The sequence below is a fragment of the Diospyros lotus genome, chromosome 15 (genome assembly GCF_014633365.1).
Source record: "Diospyros lotus cultivar Yz01 chromosome 15, ASM1463336v1, whole genome shotgun sequence".
Taxonomy (NCBI): domain Eukaryota; kingdom Viridiplantae; phylum Streptophyta; class Magnoliopsida; order Ericales; family Ebenaceae; genus Diospyros; species Diospyros lotus.
The window spans coordinates 17,617,578-17,641,171 of NC_068352.1; the positions used below are offsets into that span (position 1 = coordinate 17,617,578).

The following is a 23,594-nucleotide window of genomic DNA, read 5'->3' on the forward strand; positions in this document are numbered from 1 at the left end:
CGTCCACTGACTCATCCTCTATGCCCATTAGTTCTTCCTCCTTTAGTCCATCACCCTCGATTTCTAATCTTGACTTACCTATTGCTCTTCGTAAAGGTACTCGTCATTGCACCACTCTCCATCCCATTTCACATTTTGTTAGTTATAATTGTTTGTCCTTGACGATTCTGCTTTTGTTTCTTCTTTATCTTCTATTTCTCTTCCTAAATCTATGAAGCTCTTTCCCATCCAGGGTGGCGAGCTGCTATGGTTGAAGAAATGTTTGCCTTGCATTCCACTGGCACTTGGTATCTCTTCCCAAGGGTAAGTCTATTGTTGGTTCCCGCTGGGTTTACACTATTAAAGTTGGTCCTGACGACTGGATTGATCGCCTTAAGGCTCACCTTGTTGCTAAAGGATACACTCAAGTTTTTGGCCTTGATTATGGCGATACATTCTCTCTTATTGCTAAGATTTCCTCTGTTCGCCTTTTCTTGTCTCTTGTTGCTATGTTTTACTGACCTCTTCATCAACTGGACATCAAGAATGTCTTCCTTTATAGCGATTTACATGAAGAGGTGTATATGGAACAACCTCCTGGCTTTGATGGTCAGGGGGAGTCTAGGTTGGTCTATTGCCTTCAAAAATCCTTATACAACTTAAAATAGTCTCCTCAAGCTTGGTTTGGTCAACTCAATTCAAATGTTCTTTAGTTTGGGTTAATTCGTAGTGAAGCTGATCATTCTATTTTTTATCGCTCTTAGTCTAGCCGCCATATTCTTCTAGTGGTATATGTTGATGATATAGTACTTACGGAAGATGATGATGTTGGTATCACTAAATTAAAGACACATCTTCACCAACAGTTCCAGGCTAAGGATCTGAGTTCTTTGAAATATTTTTTGGTTATTGAGGTAGCTCGGTCAAAGCAAGGCATCTATATTTCTCAAAGAAAGTATGCCTTGGATATGCTAGAGGAGACAGGGTTGCTTGGATGTAAGCTAACAGATACCCCTATGGATCCGAATATTAGACTGTTACTAGGACAGGGGAGCCTCTTTTTAACCCTGGGCGCTACTATCAACTAGTTGGGAACTTAATTACCTCACAGTCACACATCCTAATATTTCATTTGTTGTGAGTGTGGTAAGTCAGTTCTTTAATTCACCTTGTGATAGTCACTAGGATGCAATGATTCGTATTCTTCGATACATTAAGGCTGCCCCCAGCCGGGTGTATTGTATAAGAATCATGGACACAATCAGATTGTGGGACATACGAATGTCGATTGGACAGAATCACATAGTGACAGATGATCCACATCTGGATACTGTGTATTTGTGGGTGGAAACCTAGCCTATTGGAAAAGTAAAAAACAAAATGTTATCGCCAAGTCCAATGCAGAAACTGAATATAGGGCAATGGCCGTAACAACATGTGAGTTAATGTGGCTAAAACAATTAATTGAAGAGTTAGGAGTTACACAGGTCAAGTCTATGCAATTGATTTGTGACATTCAGGCTGCAATGCATATTGCTTCTAATCCTATGTTTTATGATAAAACCAAGCATATTGAAATTGATTGCCACTTTGTTAGAGAAAAGGTGTTCTCTGGGAATATAGTTACAACATATGTGGGTTCCAACGATCAATTGGTTGATTTACTCACCAAGTCGCGTAGAGATCCTCGTGTGAATTACATTTATACCAACCTGGGCATGAAACATGCTCAATATATATGCTCCAGCTTGAAGGGGAGTGTTAAATAAGATAAGTAAGGGTTTGATAGAATACACATTACTTTATTCACAAACTCTATTATAGATTTTTACAAGTCTAAGATACCATACACATATCTCTTTATTTATCTCCTAACCTTTCTATCAGATGTCTAATAAGTAGGTAGCTTCCATCATTGACCTACTAGGCATAAAATTAAATTGGTTCTCGAAGGCCTTGGTTTCTTTCCTCAACCTTCCCTCAATTACCCTCTCTCAAAGTTCCAAAGCATGGATTATTAACTTGACCCCCAAGCCCGGATAAAGGAGGAGGGTTGTGTTAGGTAACCGATAGCCAACATAAAACTTAGTCGGATCCAAAACATGAACTCTAGACAAATTATGAAAAAACGTTTGGACGTGGGCGTAACCCTTCATAGCGACGTGCTACACTGCCCGCGTGTAGTGTCAGGTGAGCTAGGACCGCTGCATCGGCGCCCGGATGTAGTGACAAATGAGCAAGGGTTCCCACATTTGCTTGGACGGATGTGGGTAAAGAAGTTAGTCCAAAATCAAAATCAAAACCAAAACCAAAAACAAAATCAAAAACAAAATCAAATTCAAAGTCAAAACCAAAAACAAAATCATAGATTAAGGATTGGGTCATGGAACATAGGAACATTAACAGGCAAAGCTATGGAAGTGGTAGATGTGATGATTAGGAGAAAAATTAATATTATGTGCCTTCAAGAGACGAGATGGGTAGGGAAAAAAGCAAAAACTTTGTCAGAAAATGGATATAAAATATGGTACACAGGAAATGATCGAGCAAAAAATGGAGTGGGGATCATTATGGATAAAAGCTTAGTAGATGAGGTAGTGGATGTAAAGAGAATAGAGGATAGGATTATTATGATGAAGGTTATTCTAGGAAAAATGACTATGAATATCTTTAGTACATATGCACCACAAGCGGGGTTAGGTGAGGAGATAAAAGCAAAATTCTGAGAGGACCTAGAGGGACTCATACAAATGATACCAAGAGGAAAGAAAGTGATTATAGGAGGTGACTTAAATGGTCACATGGGTAGAGACGGAAACGGCTATAGAGAGGTACATGGAGGGTATGGATTCGGGAAAATTAATAATGAGGGTAAGTTTATTCTAGATTTTGCAATGGCATATGGACTCATCATAACCAATACTAGGTTCAAAAAACGGGACGAACACTTAATCACATATAAAAATGTCACATCAAGCACCCAAATAGATTATTTCCTCATGAGACAAGAGGACCGGGTATGTTGTAGGAATTGTAAGGTGATACCGGGAGAGTGTTTGACTACTCAACATAGACTTCTAGTACTTGACGTCCAAGTAAGAAATTGGAAGAGAAAAAATCACATAAAACAAAATTCAAGAATCAGGTGGTGGGATATAAAAGGGGAGAAACAACTAATCTTCAAAGAAAAAATAAGGGGTAGAAGAGAATGGAATGGAGAAGGACAGACAAACCAAATGTGGAGAGAAATGGCTAATGCCCTGAGAAACACAGCAAAGATAGTGCTTGGAGAGACAAATGGTAGAGCCCCTAACCTTAAGGAGTCTTAGTGGTAGAATGAAGAAGTGCAATTGAAAATTAAAAATAAGAAAAATTGCTATAAGGCTGTATATCAGTGCAACAATAAAGAAAATCAAAAAAATTATAAAGAATCAAAAAAGGCAGCAAAAAAAGCTGTTAGTGAAGCAAGGTCAAAAGCATACGAGAATCTATATAAACGACTTGATACAAAAGATGGAGAAAGGGATATATATAAATTAGCTAAAGCAAGAGAAAGAAAAACAAGGGATTTAAATCAAGTGAAATGCATAAAAGATGAAAATCAAAATGTATTAGTGAATGAGGGAGCGATTAAGGAGAGATGGAAGGAGTATTTCACAAAATTATTCAATGATGATGGCGACACGAGTTAGGTTGGGACATCTTAGTAACTCCGAAGGAAATGTGAGCTATACATTTTATCGACGCATAAGTCCAAATGAAATAAGGCAAGCATTAAAAAAGATGAAAAATCATAAAGCGGTGGGACCGAATAATATACCAATAGAAGTATGGAAATGCATGGGAGAAGAGGATATCTCCTGGCTAATGAAATTATTTAACGCGATTTTTAAATCAAAAAAAATGCCAAATGAGTGGAGGAAGAGTACTTTGGTCCCTATATATAAGAACAAATGAGATGTTCAAAACTGTGAAAATTACAGAGGAATTAAGTTAATGAGCCATACCATGAAACTTTGGGAGAGAGTAATAGAGCAGAGGCTTAGAAAAGAAACAGAGGTCTCAGAAAATCAGTTTGGTTTCATGCCCGGTAGGTCAACAATGGAAGCTATATACCTACTGAGGCGCCTAATAGAAAGGTATCGGGATCATCAGAAGGACCTGCATATGATGTTTATAGATCTAGAAAAGGCCTATGATAGGGTCCCTAGAGAAGTATTATGGAGGGTTTTAGAGAAGAAAGGAGTCCGAATAGCCTATATACAAACCCTTAAGGACATGTATCATGGTGCAAAGACAAGGGTCAGAACATGCGGAAGGGATACTGAACCGTTTAAAATTACAATAGGATTGCATCAACGTTCTGCACTAAGTCCATACTTATTTGCTTTAGTAATGGATGAACTCACTAAAGATATTCAGACAGATGTGCCATGGTGTATGCTATTTGCAGACGACATAGTGTTGGTGGATGAAACAAAAGAAGGAGTGAACACTAAGCTTGAGATATGGAGAAACAATTTAGAATCTAAGGGATTTAAATTAAGCAAAAAGAAAACAGAATATATGGAATGTAAATTTAGTAAGAATGCAAGAGTGAAGGATGTTATAATAAAATTGAAAGACCAAATCTTACAAAGAAAAGACTATTTTCGATATTTGGGATCAGTGATTCAAAAAGATGAAGAAATTCACGAGGATGTCACACATAGAATTAAGGCAGGTTGGCTAAAATGGATAAATGCATCGGGGGTGTTATGTGATGGTAAAATCCCATTAAAATTGAAAGAAAAATTCTATAGGACAGCCATAAGACCAGTTTTATTGTACGGCTCAGAATGTTGGTCAGTCAAATACCAACATGAGCAAAAGACGAGTGTAGCGGAGATGGGGATGTTAAGATGGATGTGCGGCCATACAAGAAAAGATAAAATTAGAAATGAAGTTATTCGTAATAAGATAGGAGTAGTGCCAATAGAGGAGAAGATGAGAGAGACTAGACTAAGATGGTTTGATCATGTGAGAAGGAGACCAAGAGACGCTCCTGTGAGGAGAGTTGATGAAATAGAACAATTAATCAAAAAAAGAGGCAGAGGCAGACCTAAGAAGACTTTGAGGGAGACATTAAAGTTTGATATGAAGTGTATGGATCTCAACGAAGATATGACAAAAGATAGAAATACATGGAAGTCTGGAATTCATGTAGCCGACCCCACATAGTGGGATAAAGGCTGGATATGTTGTTGTTGTAATAATAATAAAAAGGAAAGTAGCATAAAGGATTTAGAGCTGAAAACTCACAGAATTAAACAGCCCTTTTTCTTATTTGAGAGAGAGAGAGTAGAGAGCTCCAGTGAAGAGGAATGCTCTACTCTAATTCAACTATTTATAGCCTCTTTCTCCAGCCTACTTACCATCTGAAAACCACACCCTTTTCTAGTTATAAGGGCCTACATGCTGACAAATTACATTACAACAATTGTACACAAACTGATAATTTTGCATAGAAATCAGATGAATTATTGGTGGCATGCCACCAATAATGGGGGCTAGTCACCAATAATGGAATGTCCACCAATATTGTAGTCTTCCAAATGGAATGTTTCTCGGGAGGTTGGAAATGTTTTGCCAGGCACCAATAATTGATGTTTTATTTATTTATTTATTTTTTTACACTTTTTCTAGCCTGGTGATAAGGTTGCCAAAATTGCTTTTTACTGAACCGATAAGGTTCACACAACTGACTTTAATTCTGATGCACGTCTTGCTGATTTTGGCTGTTATTGAGAGAATAATCCAAAATAGTCATCTCCATTTGGAATCAAGATCTGGCTCTTGAGTAGACCCATCTGAATGGGTCGACCAAGCTTGATCAACCATTTGCTAGAGGATTTCAGCAAATTCTTCTTGGATTTTGGCCTGAGAGACAAACACTTAACTGATGTCAGAGGAGACTGAGATCCTGAGATACTTCTGATTGCTTGTCTTTTTTCCATAAGAAAGGATTCTGCTGGAACCAATTTAATACTTCTTCCTTGTTGATCCTTGAGATATCATAATCCCACCATTTAATTTTAATATGATTAACAAGACATTACTAGGATCTAATTTCATGAACTTGATATTCAAGGAGAAGAATCCATGAGACATTGAATTGTTGTTGGCAATAACAGAACAAGGATGGATAAGTATGCCATAGGTCTGGTAACTGAGCCCCTGCGTTGAAGAGATCATAGCTTTTTTAACTGATGGAGGAAGGTTGGACCAAACTAATGCCACCAACTAAAGAGTTTTAACATCTTTTTGCAAAATTTCTTTGGCTGATTTGCAATCTTTTTGCAAAATTTCTTTTACGCATTAATTGCAAATCAGCCAAAGCAATTTTGCAAAAAGATGTTAAAGATCTTGCTGCAAAACAAATTTTTGCACAATGGCAAGCCTTATTAGCTTATCTTTGATTTTGATATTTAATACATCAAAGGAGATTCTAATTGTCTTCCTAGCTTCTTAACTCGCAAGTTCCTACAGAGGAAAAAATATGAGGAGCATTAGTCCTTATCATGTCGTCATCAGATGAAACATCTGTCCAAGCCCAAGATAATTGTCTGGCTAGCCCACAGCAAACGGCTGATGGTAAAGGCATATTAAATCCATTATAGCTGGAAGCTTTGCCAAAAAGACCACAAACCCATAAAATAGTGATCTTACGATCCCTAAGGGAAAGATATAAGATGGGAGATCCAACCATTGGACCCTAATCAGAAGAAGTTAAATTTCTCTATTTAGTGGAATATGGGACAGCTGACCCAAAGTTTTTATATAAAGAACTTACAGTCAAAATTCCCCCATTAGAATTTTCAATAAATGAAAAAAGACGCAAACAAATTGTCCGAGGATTTCACCCCGGCAACATTTTCCTTCCTTCAGAAATTATCAATGATATTGCTATCAGGGTTGCTATGGGGGAGTCTCTTAAACAAAAACTTGATGTGGTACATCTGGGAAATCCAGATGAAAAACATCCACAAAAAGATTTTGATACTAATCACAGTTTGTTAACCTTAGGACTCTTAGATTATACCCCTAGGCGATAAAACCCTCTCCAACACTCTCGGATGCAGTGGAATTATAAGAATAGAAAATGAACAACAGAAAAGAAATTAACAGAATTGAGAAGATCAAACCGTAAAGGAAACACAACAGATTTATTCTGGTTCAAACCAATTTAATTGACTCTACATCCAATAGTCCAACACCCCAATCGAGCAGCTTTTATTGAGAAGAAACTCATCAGTACAAAACCCAAGCCCTCTCTCAATCCTATCACTCAAGTACCATCCTTATTCACTCAAAGAAAGCCTAAGAACTCAATACACAAGCCTTACTTTCTCTAGAACAAAAGTACTCACAATAATAACCGAGAACTTGACAAGAGAGAAGATGATCCTAGACTGCCGCCTTACCCTCTTATTTATAGAGGAGGCGGAACCCCTTTAAAACTAACAACTATAGAGTATTTACAGTTAGACCCCCAAATATATATTAATTACACTTTGATTTAAAAAACCCTAACTGTCTAATTGTTTCCAGGCGAAAGACATCAACGCTCCATTGATCTTCCAATCGGAAAACTCTAGGCAAACCTCAACACAGTCTTTGCAGGACTCAGAAGATCAGCATGACAGATTCTTCAGAATAGAAAAGAAAAAAGAAAAAAAATATCAGTAACTCTTGTCCGTCCAACTTCTCCTAAATAGGAGTCATCATCATCAGTAAAACCAACCATTAGAAATAAATTGAACCTATCAAATCAGATTGCTCCCCTTGACAACCATTAGAAATAAATTGAACCTGTCAAATAAACCGTGTGGCACACCAATGACCTCGAGCATGTCCTTGACAGATGAGGGTGAGAGAGATGTTTTCGGATCCATCTTTCTACAGAACTATTGTTGGTTCTCTTCAATACCTGACTTACACCCGGCCAGATATAGCCTTTGTAGTCAACAAGTAGTCAAGTCAATTTCTATCTTCTCCTAAGCAACAACATTGGTTGGCCTATAAAAGGTTATTGTGGTATCTTAAAGGGACTATTAATCTTGGTCTAGTGTTCACTCCATCACCTAAGAATCTGTCATTAACCATCTACACAGATGCTGATCATGCAGGATGTAAGGTGACTAGGAGATCAACCAGTGGGCTATGTGTATTCTTTGGCCGTAATTTGTTGATTTGGGGTTCCAAAAAACAGTCAGTAGTTGCCAAGTCAGTAGGTGAAGCAGAATATAGGGTTGTTGCCCAAGGGGTGACCAAGATCTTGTGGCTAAAATCGTTGTTATCAGAGTTAGGCTATCCTTGTACTCAAACTCCGATTCTTTGGTGTGATAATCTAGCAGCTAAAAGTATGGCTGAGAACCCTGTATTTCATTCTAGAACAAAGCACATTGAGATTGATGTGCATTTTGTGAGAGAAAATGATGAAAATGGAGATATTGATATTCGGTATGTGCCTACACTTCATCAAGTGGCTGACATTTTTACAAAAGGGTTATCAAGGGATAGATTTGTGTTTTTATGTACCAAGCTGGGGCTCAAGAGGTCACCTATGTCTAACACTAACACTGATCCTTCTGCTGCTGTAACAGAAAATCTGCTGCCTACAATTACTACAAAATCTATTTCCTCATCATCTATGGAGCTTGATTTGAGGGGGAATGTGGATGACATAAGCTGTTGGTAGCAGGCTGCAATTGTGCTCTTAGTTGCAGCTGATTATATTTGTTATAATTGTTATAATGATTAGTTAGGCAGTTAGGCAGTTCATAACTTGTTGTATATATATATAAGGATCAGTTAGTTCTCTCAATGAATTGACTATCATTTTATTCATTCATTTCAATAACATTTCCTGAGGTATTTTTCATCTCTGGTTGTTCTTATTTTCAATTGTGAAGCTCTCACTTCAGCCTAGATCGTGACAACTTCTCAGCTCTCACCCTCAAAACCTATCTCATTAATAAGTCTACCAATTTGAAAAATCATTTACATAGAACTTCCATAAAGGTTGAAGTCTAACATAACAATAGTAAAAGAGACCACAAAAGCAACATAGTCTAACAAACCAAAAAGGAGCAATAAAAAGAAAACAAGTCACAAATATATGTCCAAGAAACATATATAGTAAGGTGCAACATGGTACAGCAAATGAAAAGCAACAAAAATAAACACACCATTGAAACTTAAATTGCACCGTACTTTTTGAAGAACATGTTTCTTCTCCCACCTCTCTTCAACAAATTTATAAATGTGAACTTCATTATTGTTTGGGCAAAATGCAATCACTGCAAAGGAGATAACCATTTATTTCAAAAAAAATTAATGAGTAAGAAAATAACATTCATTAAAGGGCTGAAAAGTGTGATACATGAACAAAGATATGAGAGCTAACTACCAACCTATCTAAAATAATATCATCCACAAAAAATAAATAAATACATAAAAAGGCAAAGAAAATCATACAAAAGGTCGATCTTCCAACAACAACAAGCAAAAGGAAACATATTTTTCTAAGTTATAAGAAAAATGATACAATACAAAAAAAAAAATAATAATAATAATACAAGTTAACTATGGACTTTCAAACAGAAATGATTTGCAAGCCAGAATGCATATTGCCAACCCAACCTTGTGAGAGCAAGACTTGGTGTCTTGTGTTTTAATTGCTGACTCCAAGATGTTGTAGTGTCATATTAGACAGAGGGACTTCTCACAAACTTCTATTTATCCATCATTCATCTATGCAACTATATTCTATTATTTTTAAACTTGTTGAACGCTTCAAGGAAATTCATTTCCAAATCTAGGACATGATTATCCATCACCTAAACAAATTGCAGCTCTAGCACAAGTTTAGAGAAATAAATTGGAAACCCCCATACTATAACAATAATATGAACTACTTTAGTCCTTCCGCAATTTTTAACTTCAAAAACTATGAAAACTAAAAACATACAACTTGTTCTTAACTAAAGCCTTCTAATATATGATAGAATTTTTTGTTCATGTTTCTTTTGTAATATGCACATATATATATAATGTAAAATATAATCTCACTATTTTAGTATAGTAAAATATGAACATCTAATTCATATAAATGAAGAAGATCTTAATTTTCACATCCACGCTATACATAATAAATATAATATGCATGTGACGTGTTGTGTTATCTCCTCATTTTTTTTTCAACTTATCACATTTGCATGTCCACTAAGTCTCCTTTTTCTTTGGAAATTACTATTATTCATGTCATATATGTATCATTAATATGTACATATTTCTGCTTTGGATACACATCATGAGCTCCCAAAACGATTCCAAAAACAAAGGGAGCATATTAGAATAGCATGTAAATTACTGCTTAGATAGAACTGCAGACTGACAGTAAAATTACTATATCATAAAGTTATACAAAACAAAACAAGAAAGAAGGCACTGCAAAAACTGTACATAAATGCAGAAACCTCCCCGGCTTTCACAGACAGTCAAAATAAATGCAAACAATTCCAATAGATATCATGTTTCTGAGATATTTTATCTACAACTTGTGTTTGGATTCAATTACAATGTAGAAAAGGAATTCTATTGATTTTGTTTGATTGATAAGGATGTCAAAACCCCAAGGATATACTAGAAATAGCATATTACATGTATTGTAGTAAGTTGTACCTTGTTGTATTGTAGCTGTTGTACCTTTCAATTGTCATTGTAACTAAAAGGCAGACAAGCCTATAAATAGGCTAAATCTTAGAGGATAAAGGTATTGATGAATGATATCAGATTTCAAGTCTTTTCTCTCTACAATTCTCTCCCGAATTCTCTCTGATTTCTCCCTATTCTTTCTGTTTCTATCTGTTCTTTCTCAATTCTCTCTCTATTCTTCCTAATTCTCTCTCTCTCTCTCTCTCTCTCTCTCTCTCTCTCTCTCTCTCTCTCTCTTGATTTCTACCAATTTCCACTCAAAACCCTAGGTTAAACCTAGGATCTGACAAAGGAATTGGAAAAAAAATATTTATTTATATTGGTATCCCTCTAGAAAGACTACATTGATCAAAAAACAATAATAACTAGGAATTAGGTTATAACAATAATGTTGCTCTTTTTTTAATATAAAAAAAACAACTTCCAAAGATAATTCTTTGTTTCATTCAACTGTGTGATGAAACATAACCATATCAATTATCTTCATCAGGAAGGGCATCCAGTTTAAATTTTTGCCACATTGTCCTTTTGCATGAATTTGTATTGTCATGTGACTTTTAGGAGTCAATTGACATTTTGAATGTTGTACTACCAGCCCCAACTTGGTTAGGATAAGGTGGACTTGATGTTGATGATGATGATATTCAACCAAGCTAAATTATTCATTGATTTCTAGTAAGTTGGAAGTTGAATTACCATACAAGAAATAAAAATCATCTACTCAAGAAATAAATAAACAAAGAAGGAAATGGAATGTACTAAAACAAGTATTTTTTTTTCTATATTTTTCCCTAGAATAATATTCTCCATAAAATTTCCTAGCTTGTCCCACGTCATTATGACAATTTAGTTTCATCAAGTGTTGTTAGGAGAACGTATGAAAACTTCAAAAATATAAACCCGGTGAAGTAAACACACATCAAGCATGCAATTATGACTATGTAGTGGTAATTTGATCACCACTAAAGCTTGGATATTCTTTAAAGAAAAAGATAAAGGGCACATTGCAGTAAAAGCTTAAGAATCTCTTTCCCAGCAATTTACCTATAGTGTATACCTAAATGAAAACAAACCACCATCAGAATTAGAAATATGAGAACTTATAATTTCTTAAAACAAGTATCTAATGAAGCATGAACAATACATGCATCAAAGAATTTACTGCTTAATCATAACTTCTAATCAAACAAAATAATTTTTTGTCCCAAATAATAGGATGCATTAATTGCCCCATCACCTAAGTCAATGACACGCCCACGAAATTGCAAGTATGAATAGGATTGACCCACAGAATAATAATACAATTAACAATAAATAGAACAGCATTTAATAATTAAATCAACAGTCATAATAGCAATATATTAATGAGAACCCTTCAAATTAAGTCAATTTGTAATTAAGTCATTTTGATGGGACAATTTTGTCCAAATGGCACTGACACAGCTTCATCCAGAGGGGATCACCAAATTGGTATTCTACAATTATAGTATAATAGTACAGATATTGACGATGCCTCTGATTACTTCAGCTCGCGTTTTCAGGCATTATGAATGAGGAATTAAAATAATTACCAGTCAAGCAAATGAACTACTTGTCTTTTCGATCAGGATTTAATAAGTAGGTCACAGAAAATGCAACAGTTACACTGATATGGATAAAAAAAAAAAAACTAAAAAATGCACATGCTTAAAGATTCAAAGGGATATTGAATGAGTAAAAGACGGTACTGGAGAAGTCGGGACTCCAAGCATGGCAAGTGATGCACGGAGCCAACTGGTGAACAGCAATTGCAGCCATTTTACCTGCAGCACGCAAGAAAAGAACACGGGCAGAGAGAAAGAAAATCAGAGATTTGTTAGGGTTTCCCGTTGGAGCCGAATCACTGCTCGAAATCGACGTAATCTGTAACAATTTCGTCGTATACTACGCTTACGTGGCGATAGGAAAGAACACAAGGATGGAAAATGAAGATTGAAAGAGTGTTGGGAGGCGAATTGACAGAGATCGTTACCTGTCAGCAGATCCGAACGGAGAGAGTGGAGGCTGGAGGTGGAGGGTGAATCGAGTAAGGAATTACGTGCAAGAGAAGAGAGTTTTTTACCAAACACGAGAAGAAGAAATTTGACCCAACCCCACTCGCTATCTTTCGTTTTCTTTTTCTATTTCCAATATACAATTATTCATTTTCCTTTTGATCCATGCGCTTTCGTCTTTCCTTCAATTTATTATATGTTCGACGTCAGCTACGTATTCTTTTTTATTGATTTAATAATAATAAAAATATAATACAATATAAATTAATTATTAACAATTAAAATTTATTAAAACTCGACTTTATTTATTTGTCAGGAAACACTTTTCGAATTTTCTTACATTAATTCCAAAAAAACAACAAAGTCAAATAAATCATTTTCTAGTCAACTATAAGAAAAATTTGAAAGTCACTCCTTAGAGTTTAAATTGAGAAGTTAGTTTTTGACGTAGTGTTTATTAATTAAAAAATGATTTGAAAAAAAGTGAAATATAAAAATTATTCTGAATAAAAATATTTTTTATTGTATTTGTTAAATTTATATGACAATAATTAAAAAATAAATTACGTGACTTCTTATTTGAAATGTTTTAAATAAATTTATCTTTTATCCCTTCAGATAAATTTATTTGGAATCTTATAGATAAAAAAAAGCTAAAAGCATACTGAGCTCTCTCAACTTTTACTATTTAACTATTTTGCACTCTAGACTTAAGGAATAACTCTATTAGCCCCCTCAACTTTCAATTTTGAGCATATTGTGTCCCTCCCTTACTAATTTTGTAACAATTGCATACCTCACTCTAGTAAGTATTGCGCACGAGTTACACGCACAATTTGACATGGGCCTCACCTTCACTAGTCTAATGAAGGCTTGCCAAATGTCTCACTGTTGCAAGATAGGAAATAGGTCGGCGACAAATGACATGGTGGATAGCTACTGGAAGACGATCAAGGAGGGTATAGCAGCCTCCAACGGTCGCCCACACCACCGCACCATTGCCCATCCACACCATCGTTCGCCTCATATGCTGTTGGCCAAATCTGCTCACCCACGCCTACCCGTTACTATCGCCAGCCTCTCCAACCCCAATCGACGTCGTCGCCGGCCACCAACACGAACCACCGAATGACCGCTCGCCTCCCACACCGTCGGCCTAGATTTGCCTACCTATCCCCAACCATTACAATTAACAGCCCCCTAACCCTGATCGACCTTTCGCGTCCCACGTCGTTGGTGACCACCGACAAAAGGCGACAATGATAGCGAGAAAGAGGCTCAACCACCGAAAAAATGCAAGAAAAAAATAGCGACCACTAATAAATGAAAGAAGGAGCAGGGTCGGTTGATGCAAAAGAAGGTGAAAGGTCACCGATGACGAGAAAGACTATGAAGGAGAAATAAGATAATGATGATGGTGTTGCACGCACCTCAATCGCATGTGTAACTCACACTGATCCCAAGTGTTTGATAGGTTCAAAATTGAAAGCTGGGAGGGTTAATGGGTCATTCATTAAGTTCAGGAGAAAAAATGGTGAAAGTTCAAGAGGCTATGTATGCTTTTTGCCATAAAAAAAATGATTCATATAACCCCCAATGCATTTAAAAAAATTTAACAAATAGTCTAATACAAATTTTATAATGTTTCTCATCCTTATTTTGATTATTCTATAATTTGATCTAGAAAACATTTCAGTCTTATTTTGATACAATCTTATCTTACCCATTTTAATAAACGCTACCTAGAGTTATACAATTGGCTTTTTTTTCAAGCATCTAATGTCTTCTCTAGCTTCGTCTAGCTTTTCTTATGTTACTGTTTATGTCCATCTAGCAACTCCTGCATCGTCATCACTGTTCGTTGATTCTTTCTACATTGTTGCCTCTGTTCGCTAAGCTTTGGCTATCTCGATCATCCTTTCTTTGTCTTCGTTGTACTCTATCAGCTTTTATCTGCGTCATGTTCTCAATCGGGCTCCATCTCCATCCGGATTCATCTCTTTACATTGTAATCTCAATTTTTCTTCACCTTTGTTTATCAAGCTTAACTTGAGTCGCTCTCTCTGTCTATCTTCGGCTCTTTCTCTGTCCTTTACTATTATATTTTTTTATCTCTATGTAATAAATTTGATAATAAGAAAAAAAATTGTAATTTTATAAAGTACCAGCCAAGCACTAGAAAAGGTTATATAGTAATATTTTCAGGTTATAACTAAATAACAAAAAATACGTTTTAGGAAAACACTTCTCAGAAAACTATTTTTTCTCAAAAAAAAAAAACTTTATAGCAAACAAACAAATCCTAAGATTTATTAAATTCTAATTTAGCTTAAACTTTTTTCCTTCTTACAGTTTGTAAGAAACTAAAAGCCATGCAAAAAGGCATTGAATATCTTTAATTGTTGTAGGGTTTTGGATGTGTCACTCGTTAAAAATATATTTAATATACTTTATTTTTAATATTTAAATATTTATTAATTAGTAAAATATTTAAAGAAACAATGTATTTATTATCAATTTATAAAAAAATATTTAGGACTAAAAACAAACTACATCAACTGCCTGAACCTTAACAAGTGCTTAGAGGTACTCGTTAGCAAAACATTCCATAAGTAATTTAAAATGAATTTAAGGATAATGTTAATAATTGCTTTGCATTCACTAATGTGTATTTTATTTTTAAATAATATGTATTTGCTACTCTTTCTTTGTAAATTCTAAACAATTTTATTGGTTGAATAAATGTTTCAAAACATGGTGTATTTTTCACCAACCAATTTAAGTGTTTAAAGGTTGGAACTAAAAATAATAAATACACATTATCTGAAAATAAAGTCCATTTATGTATTACTAACAAATGTCTTAAACAAAGAACACTCGTCAACATTATCCTAAATTTGAAAATAAAAAATAAATTTATCCCACTGATGATCAAATGTCTGCATCCTATTTTATAAGACAATATTTCTAATATTATATTAGTATACTAATATAATATCACTATTATATTAACAACTTTATATTATAATATAATCTCATAATCTTCGCCATGACTTTAGTCATCCTTAACAATCAAAATAGAATTCTTGGTCCAAAAGATGAAATCATTCATCCCGGGTGTCCCTCACACCCGACCCGACAGAATGTGGGGGAGGTTAATCATGGTGACCCAACCGGACGCAGTAGCTAAACTCGGGCTTACCGTGCACAAGGAGTCCCTCCTCACTTTAGAGAGAGGTATCCCGACACTGCCGCTTAAGAGACTCGATCATCGGTCTTGATCCAAGATTCACCACAAAATATACTTTATGTCCCTTTCTTGACCAACTGGACTGTCCATACGGATCAAAATAGAATTCTTGATAATACTGTGCGAGGTACTATAATAGCCTGATGATATATAATTTATTAACCTAGAAATTAGTAGATTTAAGGAACAGGTGGACGCAGGGTTGCGTAGGATGGATAAGATCTCCTATATGCATATACATATATATATATATATTGATGTTTGGATTAAAGGTGGTATGGGTCTTGAATTCACCCTTAGAGGTATTTAATTTGAGTTTTCTGATTTGCAAACAATTCCTTTTAGGTCTCTTATGACCCATCACCATATGTTGTCAAATTTAAATGGTGAAAATAAAAATAACACTATCACAAAAGCTTATATGGAGAAAATACGAATAAAATTATCACAAAAGCCTAATAAAATATCATTTGAAGCTTTAAATAACATATTTAGTATGCCTACCCCATAAATCTTGAATAACATTATCACTTGTTGTTAGAGATCGCTCCCGAATTTTTCGTTAACATAGGAAGTCCGAGAGAAGATCCATTCAAGATGGATACAGATACTCAAAATTTTCAAGAAATTTATTTTTCGAATTTGCTTATTTACAATAGGAGCTAGAATAAATTACATAACATTCATTACATCATCATCTTGGGCTTATCGCCCATATATTTTGAAAATAAAAGGGCATTAAGGCTTTAAAAATAAAATAAACCCTCTATTTCTTGCCCTCAACATACACCAATGAATTTTTTAGGTCGGGACATCTCTGTATACATATAATCAGAATTCGTCCCAAAAATATCTATCTTTCATTACCTGAAATGACAAAAGAAACAACATGAGTCACAAGGCTCAACAAGTATATAGCAAATGAAGTATTCATAGAATGATATATGAAGGAATGAATAACTCAGAGCCACCGAAAATCATTACCCAACATCTAAACACCCATTAGGTTCATGCCTTCTAGACTAGACAACAACATTCTCAAAGAAATACACTTCCTTATGGTTCATCAAATCCATATTTCAAAGTGAGCCATAAGGTTAGGCAAGTATATATATATAACTACGGAAACAAGAAGGAAGGGATGAATAACAAAATAAAGTACACCCGACTCTCCAATATAATTTAAACCCATCATTCAATTCTCATTAGTAATATCGTTCCATAAACAAGCATATATTACAACAAATGAAGCAATAGGGTTAAGGTATGGATAAATCAAAGTGGAATAGACTCGACTCTCCAAGTACGAGTAGCGTTTCCCATTAGTTCTCATCATTAAACTCATTCCCATGCCATTGTCATTATGCATTTTATGCACCATTTCATTTCTCATGAATACATAGATCTCCATATATCGTATTGTCTCACACAGCCTTCCATATACATGGATCACATTGGCTCCCAAAGCCCTTTATTCACATGCATGAATGCATACATACATATATAAAATCAATTTGTCACTCATTGGCTTGAGCATCGCCTATCGGGTTTATGGCCACCTCACCCGCGTCAGGCACTCTTTAGGATATTCTTTTCTTTTCTCATTTGCGGAACATAGTTGCCACGCCAAAATAATAGTAATAGGGGCGCAAATTATAATGCCATGCAATGCTCATGGAATCTCACATAAGTATAATATACATGCTCCATTATAGAAATGTACACATCATAAACATCATGCACATTTAAACATTCCAATAACATATTCACTCATGAGCCCATGCATGCACATATGCATATTTTCAATCGCATCCTAGCATTTTGGAGGGTTGAGTGATGCTAGAGGAAGCAATTAATGGCAATTGAGATCAATAATCATGCTTAATTGGTTTAAGGAAAGCCTTGAACAACTTAAATTATAACCAAAATATATGACATTATATATAAAATCAAATCTCTTGAAGTCTAGTTTATGACGCTTCAAACGGATTGCAATTCCGAGTTCTACATCAAAAGTTATGGTCAAAATAGCACAACATGCGCAGTGTTGAAAAAGTTGATTAGTCGACTTTTGGGGAGACAGTAGTCAACTTTTGGGGAAGGAATAGTTGACTTTTGATGAGTCGACTGATCAACCCCCATTAGTCGATTGGGCCAAGGTTGACACCAAAAATTTGAGAAAACAAGCTTTTATTGAGTCAACTAAGCATAAAAAATAATCGACTCAACGCACACAGAACACATGAAATGGACCCAAAACACCCTCAAAACAAACACCACTAACTTCCTAACCCACAAATGTCATTCCTTGAATGAAAAATGGGATGAACAAGTCCCAACGAAACTATCACAAAGACTTGACACAAGCTTTGACTAACATACGGTTTGAAGAAAATATATAACCGATACCAAAAATATTTTTAACCATGAGAAAATAAAGAACCATGAAGCATTTTGACATCACAATGGAAAATAAGGAAAGCTTGCACAAAATAAATAAGTATGCAAGAAGAACTTGCCTTTAAAGATGCTTGAACTGAAGAAGAATAAGCTTGCTCTTCTTAAATCTAAAAATCTCTTTCTTGAAATTTAAATCAAGAAGATAAAGAAAGAAAATAAGAAGGAGAAAATGGAAGAAAGAGAAGAAACAATCCCACGAGAGAGAAAGAGAGATTGGGAGAAGAAGAAATGAAAAATTAAACAAGGCATGGAGAGGTGAGGGGGAAGGAATGGTTTGCCAACCACTCTTTCCTTTGCTTTTACCATAATACCCTCCACATAAAACACACACACAAATATCTCATACCTCTTATAGACATTTCTCATCTCATTTCCATTTATTTTCCATTTATTTCCTTCCACTTATATAAATCCATGGCCCTAAGCCCAAATCATTGACCCAATTAAATATAATGGCCCATTTCCATCATAAACCCCAATGGGCTTTACAACTTCACTTAATTTGATATGCAACATTTTACACTTGGGCTTAACCCAATTTCAAAGCCCCAATTCATTAGAGATGGGCTTATTTTAACTTCCCACGTATAATAATAACACTTATAATTTACCCACAAAATTTACTTACATAGATTTGCCTCATAAAAATATTTTCCACATTTGTTCTAATAGGGAAAAAAAGTTCTCATGCTCAAAATTAAAATATCCATAAATAACATATTAATAACTCTTAAACCCACTTACGGATCGTTACACTTGCACTGTGCCTAATTTTCTTGATGAGGTTACAAGTCAGGTGGATATTCCAACCTTATCATTTTAATTAAGAAAAAAAATCATCCTCAGACAATATTACATTTTCTATGTATCCATATACAATTTTTTTTAATATAAAAATTTAAAATATAACCTATCCATCCATCTATTTATTAGAAACCTCAATCTAGAGCATTTATGTCACATTAAATTACATTCTCTATAAAAAATATTTCATTATTATAACTTAAATTGCATTAAATTTAAATAAGTATTATTTCAATAAATTTAAATAAGTATTATTTCATTTTTTTCATAAAGAAAGTAAGGAATGAAATAATTAAATAAGTTTTATTTTATTTTCCCATTTTTTCATTCAAAACACAAATTTAAAAGAATTTGTAAAGTCGATCCTATACATAAAGATTAATGCTACTTTGCTCGAGAGCCTCACAGAAAGGCTTATTGAGAGGGGCCAAAAAGACGAAAATGCCCATCACCCAAATGTAAATTTACCCATTCCCTGCTGCAACCTCCTCTCTTTTCTGTCCTTTTTCCCATGGCCATCATCTCCAATAAGCTCTAGCACTCATCGCAGCCTTCCTCGTGCCGCCTCGCCTCACACTGATTGTCGCTGCATCCTTCCCCATCCATTGCAGCGATGGTCGGCGTGAGACGAGGCGGCGACAGGTGTTGGAGCTTACTAGAGATGGCGACCATGTGAAAGGGATAGAGGATAGAAGATCTTTCAGCAGAGAAGGGATAAATTTGTATTTGGGTGAGGGGGCATTTTTATCTTTTTGGCATCTCTCAGTAAGTCTCTCTATGAGAGGAAAGTAGTAAGACTCGTACATTTAATTCATAAGAGCAATCTGCTCTTGGAGTTAAGAGGTCTTGCGGTTCCTGTAACAGAATTCCGAAAGAAACATGATGGTTAGATCCCAAATTTAGCACCAAGATCAATTTTGTTAAAGTTAAACATGGATTGATGAATGCTAACAGGTTCCAAGCGATTCATCTAGAAAGTCTTGAACGGTTCCAAGAAATTCATCTAGAAAGTCTTGAACGCCCCACAAGGTTGCACACAAGAAAGAAAAATGGTTCCCAATCCAAACAAATAGATGCAATTCCTTATGGCACAAACCAGTCTTTAAAGGGAGAAATTAACTATATTTTTACTTCTTTTTTTATTAACTTCAGAACAAATATTTGATTTTAGCAAGTCACAACTCAAACTTATCAGTTTGTTATAATCATAGAATGCCCATTAGAAACCATTACCCTTTACCCCTTAAATCAAATCCCTCGACATCTAGTTTACAACCCAAAAGCGGATCTCGATTCCGATATTGGGGTAGAAAATTATAGCTAAAAGAGTACAAGGTGCGCAGTGTAGTCCACCGCGAGGGTCAACTTTTGATGTATGGAAAGTCGACTTTCAACATTTGGAAAGTCGACTTTTGACTTGGGGAAGGTCGACTTTTGAGGGAGGGTCAACTTTTGACACTTGGAAGGTTGACCTTCGCAAGTAGAAACTGAATAGAATCGACAAAAATGATACCCTAACCCATTTTCTTCAACCCAACTCATTTAAACTCAATCTTGGCTCAAAACTAGTATCAATCCTTAAGAAATATGGGATAAATCAATAACCCAACGAAACCACAAGCTTAGACACTCAAAATCCGATGACAAATGAAAGATTTACATACAATAAGATTTTTACATAAAAACCAACCCAAACCAAAATACACCAAATTTTTAGATTTCAACCCGGTAAAATTCATTTTTTTTAGGCTCACAAACCTCCCCACAAGGCTCATTTTCTACCATTCCCATGAAAAAAAGGGGAATTAATACTTAATTTGAAAGGAAAGAAAGTTTGTCTTTAGTTTTTAAAAATCGGGTTGAAACCAAATTTTTTGCCTCTAAAAGCTGTCTTTTAATCTCTATTAAAGCCCCAATTGACTAAGAATTTGTGTTGTAGAATAAGAAGAAGAAGAAATTGAGTGGCCGAGAGAAAAAGAAAGAAAAAGGAAAGAAGGAAGAAATGAAGAAAGAAGAGAAGAAAGAGGTGGCTCACGCCAGACGCTACTCCCCATCCCCTTCCTTTTATTCTATGCCCAATTTTCAATTTTGCCCATGCAAACGACCTCTATGTCCTCCCTTTCAATTTTAATTCAATTTATCACCTATACATATATACATTTATTTTTTTTTCTTTTCTTTCTTGGCTATCTTTCCACACACACAACTTATTCATTTTAGACTTTGGTCAACACTTTTAATATCATATACCGTTAAATCATTCAATACCAAGAATATGACTCACACATAAAAATATTAAGCAATCTCGAAAAATAATATAGACCCGCTAATGAGTTGTTACACTATAGCTTCAAAATTGGTCCCTCTCCTGCAGATCTCACAACAGGTAAGAAAAGAGCAGAAAGCCAAAACTAAATCTTCAGTCTAGGCCATAACTAGTGTTATAGGCCATTGATCACATGCATAGCACCATGGTGGCTCTTACAAGGAAAGAGTAGCTTGCCTATTTTATTGTTAAGTAAATAATTTATTGCTAACGCAGATATAATTGGATGTTTACGCCATAAACGTCATGGAGTAGTCATGACATATTGTCATGACAAGGAACAAATTTTGTTTTCACATTAAAAATAGTTTAAAACATTTCTATTTCTTAGGGAACTGACACAACACAATGCAAAACTCAAATTTTAGTATTTCCTACGTGATCAACATAAATGTACTAGAACTCAACAAAACATCATGAAAACAATTAGTTATTTTCATAGTTATTACTAAAATCTAATAACCTATTTTTTATTTATCTTCTTTTGTTTGAAGGAGATAATTGAGAATAAAAGCACATTAGAGAATATGAGAAAGAAAATGTAGAAAGGAGAAAATTAACTTGATGTTTAATTATGTTCCAAGAAAGCAAAATAAAAAATGAACCTAGCGAGGAAGGGATCCCATATCCTGCATAGTGGGATTAAGGCTTGATATATTGTAGGGATTAAGCCTTGATATGTTGTTATTAGAGATGAGCAAAATTTTAGTTTAACTGAAATAATCAAATCGAATTGACTTAAATTGCCAGTTCAGTTTGATTCAAGCTAAGGGTTTGTTTGCTTTAGTTTTCAAATTTGGCAATTTTGGTTTGATTTGGTTCGGTTTTCGTATTGAAAAAAAAATTAAAATAACTGAATCCACCGAAATGTCATTTTTACTCAAGTAAGAGAAACTTTTTAAATGAGTAATATCATTTTACTCGAGTAACAAATCTTTTTAATTAAGTAATATTTTTGGACTGAAATATGCTCACAAAGGTTAAACGAGTAAAAGTTGTTCTTAATTGAATAATATTCTTTTTACTCGAGCAACACTTAGTAAAGTAACAAATATTTTGAATCGAGTAATATTTCTAGATTGAAATTTGCTCACAAAGGTTAATCGAGTAAAAATTATTCTTAATTGAGTAATATTATTTTTACTCAAGTAACATTTATTCCTATTCTTACTCAAGTAGCATTTTTTTCAATTTTTTTGTATATGTTCAGTTTTTGATTGATTAGGTTTTTTTTCGTATTTGTTTGATTTTTTATGTGTTTGGTTTTCGTATTTTTCAATCAATTAAGTTCGTTTTTTTACACAAGTTCGATTATTTCAATTTCAGTATTTTGGTTAGTTCAGGAATTGAACCGACTGAATACTTACCTCTAGTTCTTGTTTTTTGTTATGAGAAAAAGATCCCACACTCAGATTTCTATGATATTTAATTAATTTTTTAAGATTCCCAAAGTAATTGGACATTTTGCACTTAGGTTTCATTGGGCCATTAATCTTTAATTTTCTAACCTTATTTTATTTATAACAATTCAAGGAGCAACTATTAGTAATTCTTCTTCCTCTAGAAAATACATTAGTGAAATAGTCAACCCATTGACATGGGAAGGCGTCTTGGTGATTGATATTTCACCAATTATGAATATTCCTTTCTCCTTTCCTTTATTCTCTATAAGAGAATGATAGCCTTCGAACGTTTCTAAGATATCATAAGCAAATAATATGTCTATTTCATTCATGCAATGAGATGGTATAATGTGATTCTACAACAAAGAAGAAATGCATGGTAAGTTTCACGTCATGATTAATATTAAACGTGGTTTTTCGTATTAATGTTTTACTCCCACTATTTTACTCAAGTCAATAGCCCTCACTATTGGCTCGAGAAGTCCTATTGGAAGACTTCCTAGCGGCTAAGATCCCTCCCTAGCTTGCCTTAACCTTGACATTGGCCAACAAGCCAAGACAAATTTGATTAGTCAGGTAAC

General features: G+C 34.7%; 1 protein-coding gene across 6 annotated transcripts in view; it reads right to left on the reverse strand.

Annotated features, from left to right (window-relative positions):
* Positions 1-12,915, reverse strand: part of LOC127792223 (actin-related protein 2/3 complex subunit 1A) — a 129,136-nt gene extending 116,221 nt beyond the window's left edge. For 4 of the 6 annotated variants that reach the window (XM_052322666.1, XM_052322664.1, XM_052322662.1 and 1 more), the window contains exons 1-3: positions 12,749-12,915; positions 12,465-12,539; positions 9,235-9,320 (exon numbers count right to left, since the gene is read on the reverse strand). In XM_052322666.1, the coding sequence (XP_052178626.1) occupies positions 9,235-9,320; positions 12,465-12,534 (156 nt within the window). In that variant the 5' untranslated portion in view covers positions 12,535-12,539; positions 12,749-12,915. Of the gene's footprint in view, positions 1-9,209; positions 9,321-12,464; positions 12,540-12,748 lie in introns of those variants that run through there. The other 2 variants (XM_052322663.1, XM_052322665.1) reach the window with 2 other exon arrangements.
* Positions 12,916-23,594: the final 10,679 nt, after the last annotated feature.